This window comes from Berghia stephanieae, chromosome 1 (genome assembly GCF_034508935.2).
Source record: "Berghia stephanieae isolate SIO BIC M18660-M18661 chromosome 1, UCSD_Bste_1.3, whole genome shotgun sequence".
NCBI classification, from domain to species: domain Eukaryota; kingdom Metazoa; phylum Mollusca; class Gastropoda; order Nudibranchia; family Aeolidiidae; genus Berghia; species Berghia stephanieae.
Genome location: NC_088360.1, coordinates 89,125,991 through 89,144,712, shown reverse-complemented (window position 1 = coordinate 89,144,712; position 18,722 = coordinate 89,125,991). Strand labels below are relative to the sequence as shown.

Genomic DNA, 18,722 nt, shown 5'->3' with positions numbered 1-18,722 from the left:
AGGAGGGGGTATGGGAGAAGGGGACAAGAGGAGGGGGGTATGGTAGGAGGGGACAGGAGGAGGGGGATATGGGAGAAGGGGACAGGAGGAGGGGGTAGTATGGGAGAACTTGAAGGAGAGAGGGAAGAAAGGGTGAAGAGGAAAAGGTAGGGGTGTTTATAATCAATCTGATTATTAGCTGCTAGCCTATGTAATAGGGAAGAAATTAATACCTACCCTACCTACTACCTACAATTTGCCATTCGTATCGTTGCCTTTTGTTGGAGATATTGCATTCGACACTTTTGTTTTATTTATAAACCGTGTTTTAATATATACCTGCAATGACAACCAGCAACACCACCATGCCCACAGTGGCCACCACCAACACCAACATACATTCAGTGACCACCAGAACATTCACCATGCTCGCAGTGTCAATCACCAACTGTGCCATGCCTTCAGTGACCACCACAACCATCACGTTGCCCGCAGTGACCATTAACAATTCCACCATGCCTTCAGTGACCGTTAACAATTCCACCATGCCTGCAATGACCAGCGCCATCTCCACCATGCCCGCAGTGACCATTAACAACTCCACCATGTCTTCAGTGACCACCACCATAACCACCATGCCTTCAGTGACCACCATGCCTTCAGTGACCACCACCATCTCCACCATGCCTTCAGTGACCAGCACCATCTCCACCATGCCGTCAGTGACCAGTACCATGCCCGCAGTGACCGTTAACAACTCCACCATGCCTTCGGTCACCACCACCAACTCTACCATGCCTTCAGTGGCCAGCATCAACTCTACCATGCCTTCAGTGACCAGCACCATCTTCACCATGCCTTCAGTGACCACCACCATTTCCACCATGCCTTCAGTGACCAGCACCATCTCCACCATGCCCGCAGTGACCATTAACAACTCCACCATGCCCGCAGTGACCATTAACAACTCCACAATGTCTTCAGTGACCAACACCATTTCCACCATGCCTTCAGTGACCAGCACCATCTCCACCATGCCCGCAGTGACCATTAACAACTCCACAATGTCTTCAGTGACCACCACCATATCCACCATGCCTTCAGTGACCACCACCATCTCCACCATGCCTTCAGTGACCAGTACCATGCCCGCAGAGACCGTTAACAACTCCACCATGCCTTCGGTCACCACCACCAACTCTACCATGCCTTCAGTGACCAGCATCAACTCTACCATGCCTTCAGTGACCAGCACCATCTCCACCATGCCTTCAGTGACCAGCACCATGCCCGCAGTGACCATTAACAACTCCGCCATGAGTTCAGTGGCCAGCATCAACTCTACCATGCCTTCAGTGACCAGCATCAACTCTACCATGCCTTCAGTGACCAGCACCATCTCCACCATGCCTTCAGTGACCAGCACCATGCCCGCAGTGACCATTAACAACTCCACCATGCATTCAGTGGCCAGCATCAACTCTATCATGCCCTCAGTAACAATTAACAACTCCACCATGCCTTCAGTGACCATTAACTACTCCCCAATGCCAGCAGTGTCCACTACTATCTCCATCATGCCTTCAGTGGCCACCACAATCTTCACTATGTCCACAGTGACCACCACCATGCCTGTAGTGACCACCACCAACTCCATCATGCCTTCACTGACCACCACTGTCTTCACTAGTCCTGCAATGACCACCACCAACACTACCATGCCCTCGGTGACCTCCACCAACTCCATCATGCCTTCAACGACCACCACCTTCACCATGCCCGCAGTGACCACCACAACATTTAATACATTTGTAACTACCACCACCAGTGTAATGCCTTCGTTAGCATTGGATCCTACGACGTCTTTCGGTAATGGTTGCGAATCACCAATTGATTTCGAAATAATTGAGCGATTTATTGATAGTGCTCCCGAAAAAAAAGCAACATTTAGCTACAATCTTAGGAAACCAGACGGGTTATATGATAAAGTCTGTAAAACATTTTTCTTAACCACGTTAGGTTTCAAACCTAAAAACGACAGTATCATCACTGAGTGTTTTAAATCTGTCAAAGAAGACAAACAAAGCGTCCAGGAAAGCCCTAAGGACCAACGTGGCCATCACATTCCTACGCATAAAGTTGACCACGCAATCATCGTGCAACATATTGAAAAATACAATCCGGCGGTTCCCCATTATCGGAGAGAGCACGCACCAAATCGGCGCTATATTCCTTCTGATGTGACCATTGTGGATATGCATCAAAACTTTGTAAAAACGGCTCATAGTGCAAGACTCAGGAAGATAACATATGAGCTATACCGCAGTGTGCTCAAGGAAATGAACATCTCTTTTGCGTTATTAGGTGGTGAAGAATGCGAAGAATGCGCAAAAGGAAACATTCATAAACTCAGCTGCACGGTGGAAAATAACGAATGCGCGGAATGCATAAAACTTAAAAAAACATATTGAAAGATCAGCCCAAGCAAGGCTTTATTATAGGGCCGATGCAGAGGAAAAAAAAGAAAGAATCCGAGATAATTGTGTCAGCTGACCTTCAAAAGATAATAATGCTCCCACGTTTGGATCAGTATAAAAGTAGGCTGTTCACAAGGAGAATATCAGCCATGAATGAAACATTCGCTTACGTGGGTGAAAGCAAGACAGTTCCAGGGGCAAATAGAATTAATGCAGTTTGCTTGTGGCATGAAGGGATAAGTGGACGAAGGGATGAAGACATCGCATCGGCGTTTTGGGAGTTTCTAAAAAAAAAATAGGGATGCTAAAAAGGTGGTTTTCTGGCTAGACAACTGCAGTGGTCAGAATAAGAATTGGACTCTAATCACCGTGCTTGCTGCTGCAGTCAATTCCGACCACCTTATAAATACTGATGAAATTGTGTTACGTTACTTTGAACCAGGACACACATTCATGTCAGCAGATTCTGTCCATCACTCAATAGAGAGGGAAATGAAAAAAATGGGCAAAGTATTTGATTTTAATGATTTCATTAGTTGCGCAAAAAATGCTGGATGTGAGACTTTAGTTATGAATCACGATCGATTTGTTCACTGGCAATCTGGAACAAGCCAGTATAAACTTAAAAAAGCTACGGACAGACCTTACCTTGCGGATTTATCGACTATTTCATTTAAACGGGGATCAAACTCCATGTTCTACAAGTCATGGTATGGTGAAGACGAAAAAGAGTTCGAATTCATAAGAAAACATTTCACATTGACCACGGAACAAAGTACTAGAACAAAACCACGTGGCATTAGACCAGATAAAAAATGGACATTATAACAAAACTGGTACCACTGATGCCGGTCAACACACGCACATTCTGGCAAGAGCTGCCTATCGACGATTCGTCCCTAGACCTTACGATAAATACAGATTACTAACTTTTTTTTCTCAAGTATTGATAATAATAATTGTTGGTTCCTAATTGAGACATCATCATCAGTATCATCATCGCCATCATCTTTATCATCATCATCATCATCATCATCATCATCATCATCATCATCATCATCATCATCATCATCATCATCATCATTATTATTATTATTATTATCACCCTCATCATCATCATCATTATTATCATCTTCATCCTCATTATCATCTTCATCGTCATCATCATTATCATCATCATCACTATCATCACCATCATTTTCTTGGTTCATTCCTTTGTTAGCCATTAGTGAATAAAATAGTTGATACTTTTAATATATTATTTTGTTCCTAGTTTGTTCTTTAGATTAATTTAAGTATGTCACAGACACTTGTCAAGATATTTTTTTTATTTCTGTGGCTATCAATCGGGTCTTGTGATATGACACTCGACTTCGGATCGGAAAGTCCAGCATTCATGTCCCACTCTGAGCAGCGCATAGTTTAGTCATTGGAAAAGGCTCTTTACTCTCATTATCCCATCGTGCTCAGGTGTAAAAGGAGCACCTGGCCGTTACCTGCGTTTTCTCTGTCGAAAACAATTGTATTATCGCCTAACAGGCGTCATGTCTTGTCCTACATGTTGTGTGCTGCTGTTGGCGAGGAACCCCTTCGAAAGCGCTTTGAGCACCATTAGTGGATATTGCGATATGTAAATTTTCAAGTTTCTTTTGCTTTGAATTTCCGATTACCCATCGCCTCAAAAACAGTATTATGTCGGGGAAAATCAGATGACAAAAAGTAAATTGAATGGTAAAGCAAACAAAATAGGAAATTTTAATTTTTTAACCTTTTGTTTATGTTTAAATTTCTTCTTTTTAAAATATAAAAATGTTGTCACAAGTGTCATTTTTCTGTCTAAAAATGCTATTTTTATCATCTGAACCGTCTCGACATACTGTATTAAGGCAATAGGTCACATTTTACCTTGCCGACCTAAAAGTTTGAATCGGAGAAGAAGTTCAATTGAAAAGCTCATGACAGTCCTTATGAGATACGGTATCATACGTCTCACGATACAACCACAGAACCTCGTATATTCTAACATACGGTATTGGATGCATTATGATGCAACGATAAAACACAGTATAATGTGACATACGGTGTTGGGTGCATTGCGATGCAGCGATAAAACACCGTATAAACTGAGATACGGTGTTTACTGCTCTCCAATACAATGACAAAACCCCGTATAACAGTTTTTGCAACTTTTCGCATAGTCACGATCAATATTTTTCATTATAATTGTTCAATAACGATAGAGTAAAAGAAGACCTTTCGATTGATATCAAATTTGTATATATAAGGTGTATGGTTACCGTAGAAAGTTGAGATGAATTTTGAACAGTTTTTCGGCTCTCCTGTAAAATCAGGTTTTGCCATTATACGGGTTTTGTCGCTGTACGGCAGTGGGGAGCGTAATTATATATAATATGTGTGTGTGTGTGTGTGTGTGTGTGTGTGTGTGTATTGCAAACTACAGAGAGTACTGTTTCGCTTTCGACGTGCTGCGTCTCATCAGTGCAGCCTGGCATATTCCTTAAAATCAATGAGAGCTTATATCTGAGCAAGACTTTTGGAATCCATAACGCCATAAACATTGGCCCCGTCCACGACTTTAACAATCTTCAGGTCCAGCGAAAACGAGCAAACTTATATAAGATATACCACAAAAGAATTGAATACCTGAATATACAAGCTTTGTCCCAAAAACGACGAGAGGACATGCATATCGAATAAGAATTCCCTGATCAAGATCAAAGGGCCACCTCAATTCATTCTACCCATCCCTTATTAGATTGTGGAATCAACTACCACCTGGGGCAGCGGAATCTGAAAACCCTGATCTGCTTCGTTTGATATCAATTTGTACCCATTAACATCCTCACGCACCAAAGCTTATTATGTTATACATTCAAAAATCCTCCATCTATTTCAATGTACCGCTCATTTAAAAAATCAAATGTAGTTCGGTCCTAAGATTTCCACATAACGTAGAAGAAGAACACGCCTGCACGTGCACACACACACACACACACACACACACACACACATATATATATATATATATATATATATATATATATATATATATATATATATATGTATCAGAAGCACACGTAATCAAGCCGCTGACGTTGGAGATGAGGGAGAGGAACATGAACATATGAAATGCAAATATATCAAGAAATCTGTATATTTTTGAAAGGAAATGATATATTGATCAGCCACAGTGAATGTCAGATTTGATGAATGATAAGACCTTACATAATATGTAACACTGATTGAAAAGAGCGGAAAAGACGAATAGATTCATTCTTGGGGGAAAAAGAATTAAACTGACCGACGTTTATGGGGTTTTCAACTGATGGGTTGAGAAAAAGAGATGTAGAGAGGGCGGAAAAGAGACATACATGGAGAGAGAAGGGGATGAAGAAATAGAGAATGGGAGAAAAAGATGGGAAAATTGTCCGTCTTTGTTTGAGATTAATACATTGGATGAAGTGATAGATAGACAGTCAGATAGATAGGGCAGGGAGACCGATAGATAGATAGATAGATGTATTAATAGATAGATGAATGTATATAAGTAACATATTAACATTTATTAATTGATAAATATTTTATAATTGTAACAAAACACTTTTAATAGATATAAAATGAGACAAATAAAACAGATACATATATATATATATATATATATATATATATATATATATATATATAGATAGATAGATGGATGGAAAGATATGTATATAGATTAATAGAAAGATAAATAAATAAATATTGAATCGTGTTGGATACAAATATGGTACGAATAGTGCTCGACATGTGATAATGGAGCGAATTATTTTTGTAATAAATGATAAATAAATAAATAAATAGACAGATATATATATATATATATATATATATATATATATATATATATATATATATATATATATATATATATATAGATAGATAGATAGATAGATAGGTGAATGGGAAGATGGCTTGACTGATGGATTGATTGATAAAGAAAGGATTGGATGGATAGATAAACGTTACAGACAATTTGTACTCACGTTTGTCCAACAGGCTGTGGGTTTAACACGTCATAATACTCCTCCTGATTGCTTGTGCCTGTCCCAGGGGTATTGACAATAATTTTAGGTGGTCGAAATGACTGGCTTCCACTGCTATTGACGCTAGAGATACTGCTTCGTTTACTTGTGTGGTATTGCTGAGTGGTGCTGATAACGGCGCTTGAGTTGTTATTATTATTGTTCTTGTTACTATCGCTGCTGTTATTGTTGTTCAAAATTTCCTTATACGGACTGATTCTCACTTTATGTTTTTCACTCTTTGAGGTGTTGTCTTTATTATCTGTTTTGATGTTACCGCTTATGATTTCAGGGGGTGAAGAAAAATTAACAGTCTTCGATGTAATATTGAGTATGGCTACGTCTTTAGGTTGTGAAGTTATGACTTCCTCCTTGTTATTTGAAGCTGTTTCCTTTTCATCTGTTTGCTTGGAGGTCATATCCATATCCATGTCTTTACGAAATATGCTGATTGGATCGTTTAATACCACGTGATTATTATGATTGCAGTTCATTGGCTGGCTAACTACGACAATGTCACGTGATGTGGGCATGACGTCATCACAAAATTCGATGGATCCAAACTTGTTCACATCAGTGCTAGGGCTGAACTGGTTCGACCTCACGTCATCAATGATCCACGTCTCCACTATGGATCCACTGCTGCCGAAAGACACTCTGAAGGATGAAATAAGACAAGGGAAGAATTATCATTGATGCATGTAGCGCAATATCGACCAAATGTGCTCAAAGTGTTTTACAAAGGAGCCCGCGGGGAGGGGGTTGGAGAAAGGGGCAACAGCAAGACATATCTCGTAAAACGAGACATTGTGGCTGTTAGGCGCCATTACAATTTCTTTCTGACAGAGATAATGCTTTTACCGACCAATTACTCATTTTACACCCGATTACGGTCAGATAATCTGAGGAAAGGACTTTACCAAAGGACTCAACTTTGCGATTAAACCGCCTTTCGTTGTCTTTATAGTGGTCACTGGCTTGGGCACAACTAAGGTCGGTGACAAACATTTTCTTCTTAAAGTGTAAATGACCAAACGAAATTACGGGAATGTTCAAATGGGTTGATATATCATGTGAATCAAGTTTGAAAGGGGTGCATTGGCTGGTATTCACGTTATTCTTTTATGATATGTTGCTTAATATAAGACAACACAATGCAGACCACAGTATCAACTGTTTTTATAAAGTTCTAAACGATGCATTAAATTGTTATGTCATCAAGTGACTTAAGTTGACAATCTTCATTAAATCTTTATTTTAAAGCTTATTGAAAAAGCTTTATTTGTTTCTCTCATTGTTTTCATTAGATTCATAGTTTATCAAGGAAAATAAATGACCGTATACAGTCCGACTTTCATCGCGAGATGCAGCTTGATTGAGAATGCCATTGGAGAAACAAAGATAGCTTCTAGAATAGTCGAGAGCGTTTGGACAAAGTACCAAGATAGGGTAGATGAATTCTTTAGAGCTGCAGGAAAATACTTAACAAAAGACTAACATCCCTTTCTAAGAGTAAACAATTCTATTTTTCTTTTAAAGCTAATAAAACCAAGATAAATTCCAGGTCTATGAAAGGCGATACACAGAGCTTGTTTGGATACAACTATTTGATAATGTCATGCCAGGAAGAACATGCAAATAGTTCACTCAACCACATATTTTTACATCCTGTTGTCATAAAAATTCGATAATGCAGATGGCAAAAGGCAAATCCTATTCTATCACTCTCTGAAAAAACACGTTATCAAAATATCAGAAAACTGGTTATTCAAATATTTTTAAAATCTAAAACCTGGGACTTCTGGATACTCAGGTTTGAGAGTGTCTGACAAGATAAGGTCGGGTTTGAGTTTTTCACAAAATGGATGTCATTTAATCGATCGATATTGAAAGACACATTTTCTGGCCAACATTTTAAAAATGTGTTTTATATAGTAAGTATTGCGTACAGCATCTAAATGAAATCACAAGGCAATGTGTTTGACATGTCTGGAATGACAATGATTTCATTATCTCCAGATTTCTCTTCCTCCCCCCCCCCCCCCCCTTCCCCCTTCCCCATCCTTTTCCCCTCCCTATCTTCTCCCTACGTCCACCAAGCTTAGGTCCCGTGTCCACCAAACCAGAATCGAACTGACTAAGAGTCGTCAGTCTTTCGAAAAAGAAATAAGACACCGTTATTTCCCTCTCCATGACGACTAAAAGAAAAGCAACCCGTGTCTTCTGGCACCGATCCGTCTTTAGCCCAATTTCCGACAAGACGTTGGGAATATTTTATGCACTATTTTGGTCGGATCGTGTGAAGAGTCATCAGCCATTTCCATCGTCTGAGATTAATAAAAAACACATTTTTGTGCTCAAATCTAAAATTATTATCAGAATTGTACTCACCACCACAACATTAGTCAAACCTACTCCCGTGAGCTTTTTTAAAATGCGTTTTTACCATATTTTAATTTTGATATTCATTTTTTTTTATTCAGTCAAGAATGACGTTGTGATTCAGATTTCTTGGAATTTCGCTTCCATCCCTGTATTTCTTTTTTTTTTTTTGTTACTATCATACAAAATGGTTCATGGTTCATTTATCTTGCTTCTTTTGCTACTACTACAACGAATACTACTACTACTACTACTACTACTACTACTACTACTACTACTACTACTACTACTACACTACTACTACTACTACTACACTACTACTACTACTACTATGACTACTACTACTACGACTACTACTACTACTATACTACTACTACTACTACTACTACTACTACTACTACTACTACTACTACTACTACTACTACTACTACTACTACTACTACTACTACTACTACTACTACTACTACTACTACTACTACTACTACTACTACTACTACTACTACTACTACTACTACTACTACTACTATTTCTACTATTACTACTACTACTACTACTACTACTACTACTACTACTACTACTACTACTACTACTACTACTACTACTACTACTACTACTACTACTACTTATATTAATAACATAATATAATAATAATAATAATAATAATAATAATAATAATATAATAATAATAATAATAATAATAATAATAATACCTACACCATTACTATTACTATTAACACCACCACCTCCACCACTACTACTACTACTACTACTACTACTGCTGCTGCTGCTGCTGCTGCTACTGCTACTGCATACTACTTCTACCATCACCACCACCGACCAACACCACCACTATTACCACTACTACTACGTCTACCACTATTGTTGGTCAATAAACGGGTCGTGTCGTTTCTGTCTCGGTGGACACGACCCGACCAGACCAGATGTTGCCTATTGCACAAGATAACCCCCCCCCCCCCCAAAAAAAAACAAAAAAACTGGTCATTTTATTGTCGTTTCCGTGGCGATGGACACGCGGCCTAAGACCATTCCATTTCGGACTTTATTGTAACGTTATGCCGTTTTTTGTAAGTTTTGCTGAGGTCATAGTCAGCAGCTATATTCTATACTGTATATTTGAATTTATGAATCCATCTGTTATTCTATCTATCCGCTTCTCTCTCTCTCTCTCTCTCTCTCTCTCTCTCTCTCTCTCTCTCTCTCTCTCTCTCTCTCCATAGTTTTTAGTCTGATTTATAGACTTTTTGTGAAAACAAAAATGGCAGTCTAAAAACAAAGACAAACAGCTGAGTGACGTCAATTTTATTCCAAAATGAAAAAAATAATCCGTTTTTGCTTCAGCTTTTCCCCATCCCTCTCCTATGCCACTAAAACAAGCTAAAACATCAAGCAGCTTTAACCTCCCCGCTCCCAATCGCCGATTTGTCAAACACAAACAGATTAAAAAATCGATGCGATTCGATAAAGCCGCCGCGTCCAGTCGGTCGCGTTTCGTGAGTTAGATAAAATTTAAAGTCTAATAATGTGTCAAAGAGTCAGAAAGTCACGATGGCCGAGTGGTTAAGGCGTTGGACTTGAAATCCAATGGGAAATTCCCGCGTAGGTTCGAATCCTGCTCGTGACGATTTTTTTATAACAATTTTTTTTCTTAACTTAACTTTTCCACATCGAATTCAAGAGATCAAATTTACAGATTGTTTCCGCAACATATAAATGAAATTTTAGAAAAATAATGACAACTGACAACAAATGTTTCCACTTTCATACATAGATTGTATTTTTTATTTGGTTAAAGAAAAATATTCAGGACTGCTTCTTTAATTGTGTGATTATAGAGATAGTTCGAAGGTGACGTCACTCATGTCTTTGTTATTGTTTTTTGCCATCCGCGTTTATGAGTAATGCTCACTAAACCGTATTAACCTGACTATAAGCGTTCATGGATACACACATTTTTGTGTGTTGATCCGTTATACTTCCGGATGGCAATGTTATGAGCTTCTTAGCCAAGCGCATACTATCTATATTGAAATGTAATAACCCCTGACACGTAAATGAACAATAGTATTCGGTAAGCATACTGCCTTTATTATTATCAAAATGCTACTCGTCTCATTCAGTGATAAAAAGCAGTCCAAAACAACCAGGTTCGTGTGGCGTTAGGACTTTATTTACCGCTCTATCTACAATGACAAATTAGGGACTCAATCTACATGATGCTGATCTGTTGCGAAGAACTTTCTAACAGGTCTAACAGGCCTGGCTGACCAATCACTACTGGATGGGCAGAGGGGTCAACAACAAAAATTGGATTCAAAGCGGGGAAAAATCATTTTACATGAAGCAATACTATTTAAATATTTTTTTTTGTCCTCTTATTACGAGTAGATGAAAACAGGGCCTTCAGTTCAAGACATTCTGTACAAATTCATAATTTTTTAACTGCAATTTTAATTTTCGTTAAATTATTTTTGCATTGAACATCGTTTTTTCAGTGTTGTATTCACTTAGGCTTTCTAAAAGTGTCCCTCCATCCCCCATCCCAACACCCCCCCCCCCTTTCCGCCCCTCTTCATGTTTGCAGAGATAGCCAGTGGTATTTTCACTAATGTGACTAATGTGTAAGTTTGACTAAAATACGACAAACTATTTCACAATCTTGAAAAATCGTGAAAGGGAAAATTCTACAAATCTTGACAATGATACGTATTTGTATGTTAAGTATTTAACAATTTAAAACAATGATTATAAATACCGAAAATTGTCAAATTAACGATGAATGCTGGTTATAAAACCTTGAAAATTTGTTTCCATACATGAATGTTACACAGAGTATTTAAAGGCTTTAAAAGCCTATAAGATCTTAAACAATACGATACGAAAAGCGCTTTGAGCACGTTTAGTGGATATTGCGCTATATAAAAGCTCAAGATTTTTTTTACGATGGGATACAATAAATTTGCAATAAAAGTTCAGGCATTTTTGTATTTCGAATAAATCATAAGCCAACATTTCAATTTCTTCCTCCACAACATTCACATTTATTTCTTGAATAATCCATTGTATGTTTCATCCATAATTTGGTGGATTTTTTCATTGACATTGTTTCAATTTTCAGATTTTTCTTGTGCAACACATGTGTTTTAACTTAACTGATTAACTGTTGCAGTCTGAAAAAAACACGTATTTTAAAAATTTGGCCAGAAAACTTGTCCTTCAAATATCGATCGATTTAAATGACCCTCATTTTGGCAAAAACTCTCAAACCTGGGACTTCGTAAGGTTCCAGCTTTGAGAGCTTTTTGCCAATATTAGGGTCGTAAAATCAATCGGTATTTGAAGATAAATTTTCAGGCCAAATTTTTAAATAGTGTCTTCTCAGAGTACGTCAGTTAACTGATTAAGATTGAAATCACTTTTAAAATAGTTTACCCAGAGCGTTTCCAGAAAATCTCATTCTTAAACAAATTTTTGGGCGATCTTTACACATTTGAGAGTATCTTACTCGACGAGTTATTATAGTAAATGTATTTTTCGGCCATATTATATTTTTAAAAGGGTATATCAACGTGTGGCAGAATTTTATGAAAGATTATTAAACCGAAGTCAAAAAAGTGTATGAATGACTATGAAGAAACGAATTTTTACATCTAGCTGTTATTTATTATAAAAAAAATTAGCCATCCTTCACAATATTATTTGTTTTATCAATAAGTGTTAGGAATAAAAATCAAAACAACAAAGTGCATTCCTTGATAGTAAGGTGAAAGACGAACCTAATGACTTTTATCAGGAACGAAAACACCTGCCATTTTTTTGTATACATGGTTAGTAAACATTCCTGAATTGTTTTTTTTCCTTCATATTAATCGACCTATAAAAACTATGATGTAGGTAGAAGTTTTCGTTTTGGTTCGAGAAACTTTTAAACGACGATATCATTCGAGAATTTATATAAGCATTGTGATAAAATAACCAGCGGCACTATTATAGTATAAAATACAATTGCTGATCGTTATTTTGAAACATCTTGCGTTTACTTTGTATGAAATGCTTTAGCCAAGGATAAAATGCTTGGGTCTGAATTTTGTGATAATTGACACAAACATGTTCGTTGTCCACGCTCAACATTGCTTTACTTTCATACAAATAGGGCAGAATATCAAATCAAGAAAATAGGAAGTAGGCACTGGTATAAGATAAAGAACTGAAAAAAGTGTGTATAATAACCCCCACCCATTAAGAATAATACAATCTTCCTCGAGGAAGACTGATTTTTGGGGTTGCATTTTTTCTTGTATTTTTCTTTCTTGCTTCGTCCGACACTGTTTTCTAGTCGTTTCGGCAGTTCTTTATTTTACAAATGATGTATCGCATGGCTGGGCTATTGGGATATTCTATAGAAGGAACTACATTTATTTAACTCATTAGGCAACCTCAAAGATTTTCAAAAAAAAAAAAGAAAAAAAACCCAACTCATTTGTCTCTTCAGTAATAAAATACCAAAAATGTCTTCAAATCTACTTACTTCTTTCTGGAAGTCATATCGGCGTGGTAATCCAAAGAATCGTCATGACGTCATGGTGGGCAAATGATGGAAACTAGTACACACGAAACTTGAATAATAATATGAATATTGTCCTATTTCTGTAACAAGATCGTAGTTTTTAGAAATGTAATCCTGAAATTAAATCCGAATTCTGGATTCTTTCGTCTTGTACACTTGTAGTTAAGTCGATATTTTTAATCTTTATGCTTGTAAGCTACAGTTCGGGGCTTGATTTGTAAAGTAGAGTAAATGGAAGCAGACAATCAATTATCGTGGGATATTTTGATCACCAGTCCGTCTACTTCCTCGTGGCCATCATCACCAACATCGTTGTTATCAACTCAGCTGTATGCGAGATCATGCCTTCTCCATTGTTTATTCCATCGACAGATATCTGTGGACAAACAATGAAGCAATATAGTTGATTGCAATCTATAATGGAGGTAGCTACGGTTGAAATAATAAAATTACTTGGCGAGTAAGTAGAGTTCATTATCGCAAATTTCAAGAACGCAGGAGACCTTATGCAGTATGAGAATGTTTTTTCATTTTTGTGCGCGTCTATAAATTTGGTCTTGAGGTATGACATTCGACTTCGGACTGGAAGGTGAAGGGTTCGCGTTCCACTCTGAGCGGCGCATAGTTGAGTTCTTAACTCTCTCCTAACCGATCATTTTCGGTATTATCCCAAAATCGCAGGCTTACCCAGCAGAAAAAAAATGATTTTTAAAACTCAAACAAGCTCTCTACAAAACAACTTTTTGTTCTTATTAATTAAACTAAGATCCTTCTTCAAAGTTTGTGATGTACAAAATAAATCTGAAAATTTTTAAATGTATATTATGTCGTAACAAATGTGACGATTTTGCTGTAGGTGGTAGGAGAGGGTTGAAAAGGCTTTTTAACTGACATTCTCACCGTACTCATGTTTCAAATGATTACACCGCTGCCAACAGCGTTTTCTTTCTCTGTCTGAAGAAATTATAATATCGGCTCAAAGGCACCATGTTAAGTTGTGTTCCTGTCGGCTTGGGACCTTTTATAACGCGTTTCGAGCATGTTCAGTGGATATAGCGCTATATATAAATGCTCAAGTTTAGATTTGATAAGAAAGACGTTACCATATATTAGTTTCATGAAGGATATATTTAATTGTTACTGACCTTTTAGTGATACAGAAATCGGTAAAAATTATATTTCATTGATCGTTTAGGTCAGAGGGACTAAACTAGTATAAGACAGTACCTCAGCAATAATAATAATAATAATAATAATAATAATAATAATAATAATAATAATAATAATAATAATAATAATAATAATAATAATAATAATAATAATAATAACAATAATAATAGTAATAACATAATAATATAATAAATAATAATAATAATAATAATAATAATAATAATAATAATAATAATAATAATAATAATAATAATAACAATAATAATAGTAATAGCAATAATAATAATAATAATAATAATAATAATAATAATAATAATAATAATAATAATAATAATAATAATAATAATAATAATATAATAATAATAATAATAATAATAATATAACCCACAAATTAGTTTAAGGCTTTATAATGTCCCATAACTATTGTGTGAGGTCACAAGTTTAAATGTTATTTTTTTTTTGTCATGAAGAGGGTCATGTAAATCGGTTGATATTCGAAGAAAGGGTTTTCTGGCAAAGTTCTTATAGATAGTTCAAAGATGACGTCACTCAGGTCTTTGTTATTGTTTTTTTGCCATCCGTGTATATGAGTAATGCTCACTGAAATGTATTAACCCGACTATAAACGTTCATGGATACTCACAGTTTTGTGTGTTGGTCCGTTATACTTCCGGATGGCAATGTTATGAGCTTCTTCGCCAAGTGCATACTATCTTTACGAGTCCTTCCAGACTACGGCACTGAACTGGTTAAAATCAGGATTTGTCGAGATTATAAATTAGTTTCAATTCAGATGTTGACGTAATATTATAGTTGCAACCCTAGAATAACTATGAATTTATATATTATATATATAAAAAAAAAGCAAGAATCAATTAAAAAAAAAAACAAAGTTAAAATAAGATAAGATAAGATGAACTTTATTTATCCACATCTGGAAATCTACATTGGGTATTGCCATAAATGCAGATTTTACTGATTTTCGAGAAATCTGCTTTGCTTAACTTCAACATTTAAATGCCAAATTTTACTGTTCAACTGTGAAACCGCCGAATAGTGCCGTCATGATTTGTAAAATACTATTCAAATATCTCTTGCCAGCACCCCCTCTTCCTTCTCATGCTCACACTGCCTTACTCTGAGAAAAAAAAAATCACTTACGCATTTTAAGCGGCAATGTGGTCTTGAGGTATGACATTCGCTTTCGGATCGGTGGGTCCCAGGTTCGAGCCTCGTTTGGTGCATAGTTGAGTCCTTGGAAAAGACTCTTTACTCACATTCTCTCACGTACTCAGGTAAAATGAAAACCTGGCCGTTAACAGCGTTGTCTCTGTCGAAAAATATTGCAATATCTCCAAACAGGCATCATGTCCCGTTCTTCATATTACGTGTTGCTGTTGGTTAGGGACCCTTCGTAAATCGCTTTGAGCACATTTAGTGGATATTGCTCACGTTTATAAAAAGCATATTGGCCTAAAAACTCGTCATTTGATTAAAAATCGATCGAAATTGAAGTCCGGATTTCTGTTCAAAATTCTTTTATTTGTTTTATCGGAGTTAGGCTGCACGGTTTTGAACAACAACAGAAAAGTTTACAGATAAGAAATCTACTCCAGCTGCGTGGTGACCCAGTTTTCCACCTCCACAAAGTTCTCTGCCCCTCCGGACATTCTTTCATCTCATTGGCCAAATCCATATCGGTGCCTTCATGGAAAGGTAATTCTATACCGCCCTATAATGGAACCGATTTATCTTGCTAACGTTAAGCTCGTGGTGACGTCAGAATAATTAAATTATGCCCACTTTGCTGGGGAATATTGCTTGGTGGAATTAATGGATAGTAAAGGAAAGAAGAGAAATAGTTTGATATAATACTCTTGTAATATTACTTAATATCTCATTTCATTATACCACGGCGACTTATATATTTAAGGCGAAAGATGTTAGTTACTATATTTCTTATTTTACAAAAAGTTTAAGGTACAAAAAAAAAAAATGAAATCAAGAAAAGTTGCTCAAATGTCCATTTCAAGATAAGATTGCTGTCATTTTCACGAGTACTAGAGTTACGAGTACATCCTACTTAAATTCCAATTTCACGACAAGAAACGAGATTGGAATATTTCAAACATTAACTAAAATTATGTTCAATGTCAAACAAGCTTGCTACGAAAATTAGGCAAAAAATGTTAAAATTCCAATTCAAGAAAATAATCTTTAATTCTGATATTTATAGGGATTTTGGTTTTAAAGATTTAAATTGGGCTTTTATGTAGCGCAATATCCACTGAACGGGCTCAAAGCGCTTCTCAAGAGGTCCCTGGCCAACAGCAACACATTACATTTAGGACGGGACATGACGCTTGTTATTCGATATTGCAATATTTTCGGATAGAGACAACGCTGTTAACGGCCAGGTACTCATTTTACACCTGAGTACGGTGTACAAATTTGAGTGAAGAGCCTTCTCCAAGGACTCAACTATGTGTCGTATTTTCAATTTCATTTTCGAGCGGATAAGTGATAAAACTCATTTGTTTATGAGACAGAGACTAGAGTTGACACTTTTATGGCTCGAACACAATACTATAATTCATAAAGTTATGCGCCCATATTAAAATGTATAAAGAATGAACCTCTTCTTCGTATATCAAAGAATCATTCTTTTAAAGAACATCTCAAGGTACGTTATTGAGATTTCAAATTGTTCGAAGTGTCACCTAGATATAAATCAAGTGTCGGCCTACATATTAGTCTAGATGTTGGTATGGGACCCCATGTAAAGCATGTTGAGCAAATGCAGTGGATACTGCGATATAAAAAAGCTCAGGTTCTTTGTAGTGTAATCTGTTGGCTGTCCAGTGCCAAAGGTCCCTTTAAGAAATAACACAAATTCTTCCTATTAACAAACCCATCTTGGTTTGGTCACAAAGTATAGAGTAATCTAATGCAGGAGAGAACAAAAGGGGAAAATAGAACAATTTGGTTTATAAAACTTTAAACAGACCTTTCCGATAATTATAGTTATCAAAAAACCTCGCTACCGTTTGGATTGGACGCTTGCCTATCTTAAATTGGTATAAGGATGCCAGCAGTTGAAAAATGAAGGGGGAAAAAGGAAAATATATACATTCTGTTTGTGGACTAGTCTTATTGATAGTATAAAGTTGACGTCACTCTGGTTATTGTTATTTTTTTGCCATCCGCGTTTATGAGTAATTCTCACTAACCTGTATTAATCAGACTATAAACGTTGAATGTTACACAGTTTTATGTGTTAGTCCGTTACACTTCCGGATGGCAATGTTGTGATCTTATAAGCCAAGCGCAAGCTATCTATAGATGAAATTAAATTGCCTAGCAGCGTAGAGGACCGACTATTTCATTGTCATAAACAGAACTGGAAAAGTAACCTTGGTCTCAAACTCAAAGTGTTAGTGTTGTTATTATTGACAGAAATACTCGGTTCCACACTAATAACATGATGATAATGATGATGATGATGATGATGATGATGATGTTGTTGATGATTCTGATGCTGCTGCTGCATCTTCTGATGATGATGATGATGGTGATGATGATGATGATGATGATGATGATGATGATGATGATGATGATGATGATGATGATGATGATAATGATGATAATGATATTGATGATGGTAATGATAATTGTAATAATAATGATATTGATAACGCCCTTGAATACTCCTGAGTTCTACTATTTGTAAAAGATCGCATTGCTGATAGACAACGAACAACTTCGGTAAAAACAAAGAGGACAATAACAACAACTACTACTTCTACAACAACAACAACTACTACTACTACTACTACTACTACTACTACTACTACTACTACTACTACTACTACTACTACTACTACTACTACTACTACTACTGCTACTAAAACTACTACTATAGAAGTAGTAGTAGTAGTAGTAGTAGTAGTAGTAGTAGTAGTAGTAGTAGTAGTAGTAGTAGTAGTAGTAGTAGTAGTAGTAGTAGTAGTAGTAGTAGTAGTAGTAGTAGTAGTAGTAATAGTA

At 36.6% G+C, this 18,722-nt stretch overlaps 1 protein-coding gene and 1 non-coding gene across 3 annotated transcripts in view; one reads left to right on the top strand and one right to left on the bottom strand.

Annotated features, from left to right (window-relative positions):
- The window catches only part of LOC144960882 (uncharacterized), a 265,062-nt gene that overhangs the window by 226,475 nt on the left and 19,865 nt on the right, over positions 1-18,722 (bottom strand). For both annotated transcript variants that reach the window (XM_078894276.1, XM_078894277.1), the window contains exons 2-3: positions 13,470-13,884; positions 6,503-7,198 (exon numbers count right to left, since the gene is read on the bottom strand). In XM_078894276.1, coding sequence (XP_078750402.1) covers positions 6,503-7,198; positions 13,470-13,486 — 713 coding nt within the window. In that variant the 5' untranslated portion in view covers positions 13,487-13,884. The remainder of the gene's footprint in view (positions 1-6,502; positions 7,199-13,469; positions 13,885-18,722) is intronic.
- Trnas-uga (transfer RNA serine (anticodon UGA)) lies at positions 10,484-10,565 on the top strand. The gene has a single exon. It is a non-coding gene; the product is annotated as a tRNA-Ser (tRNA).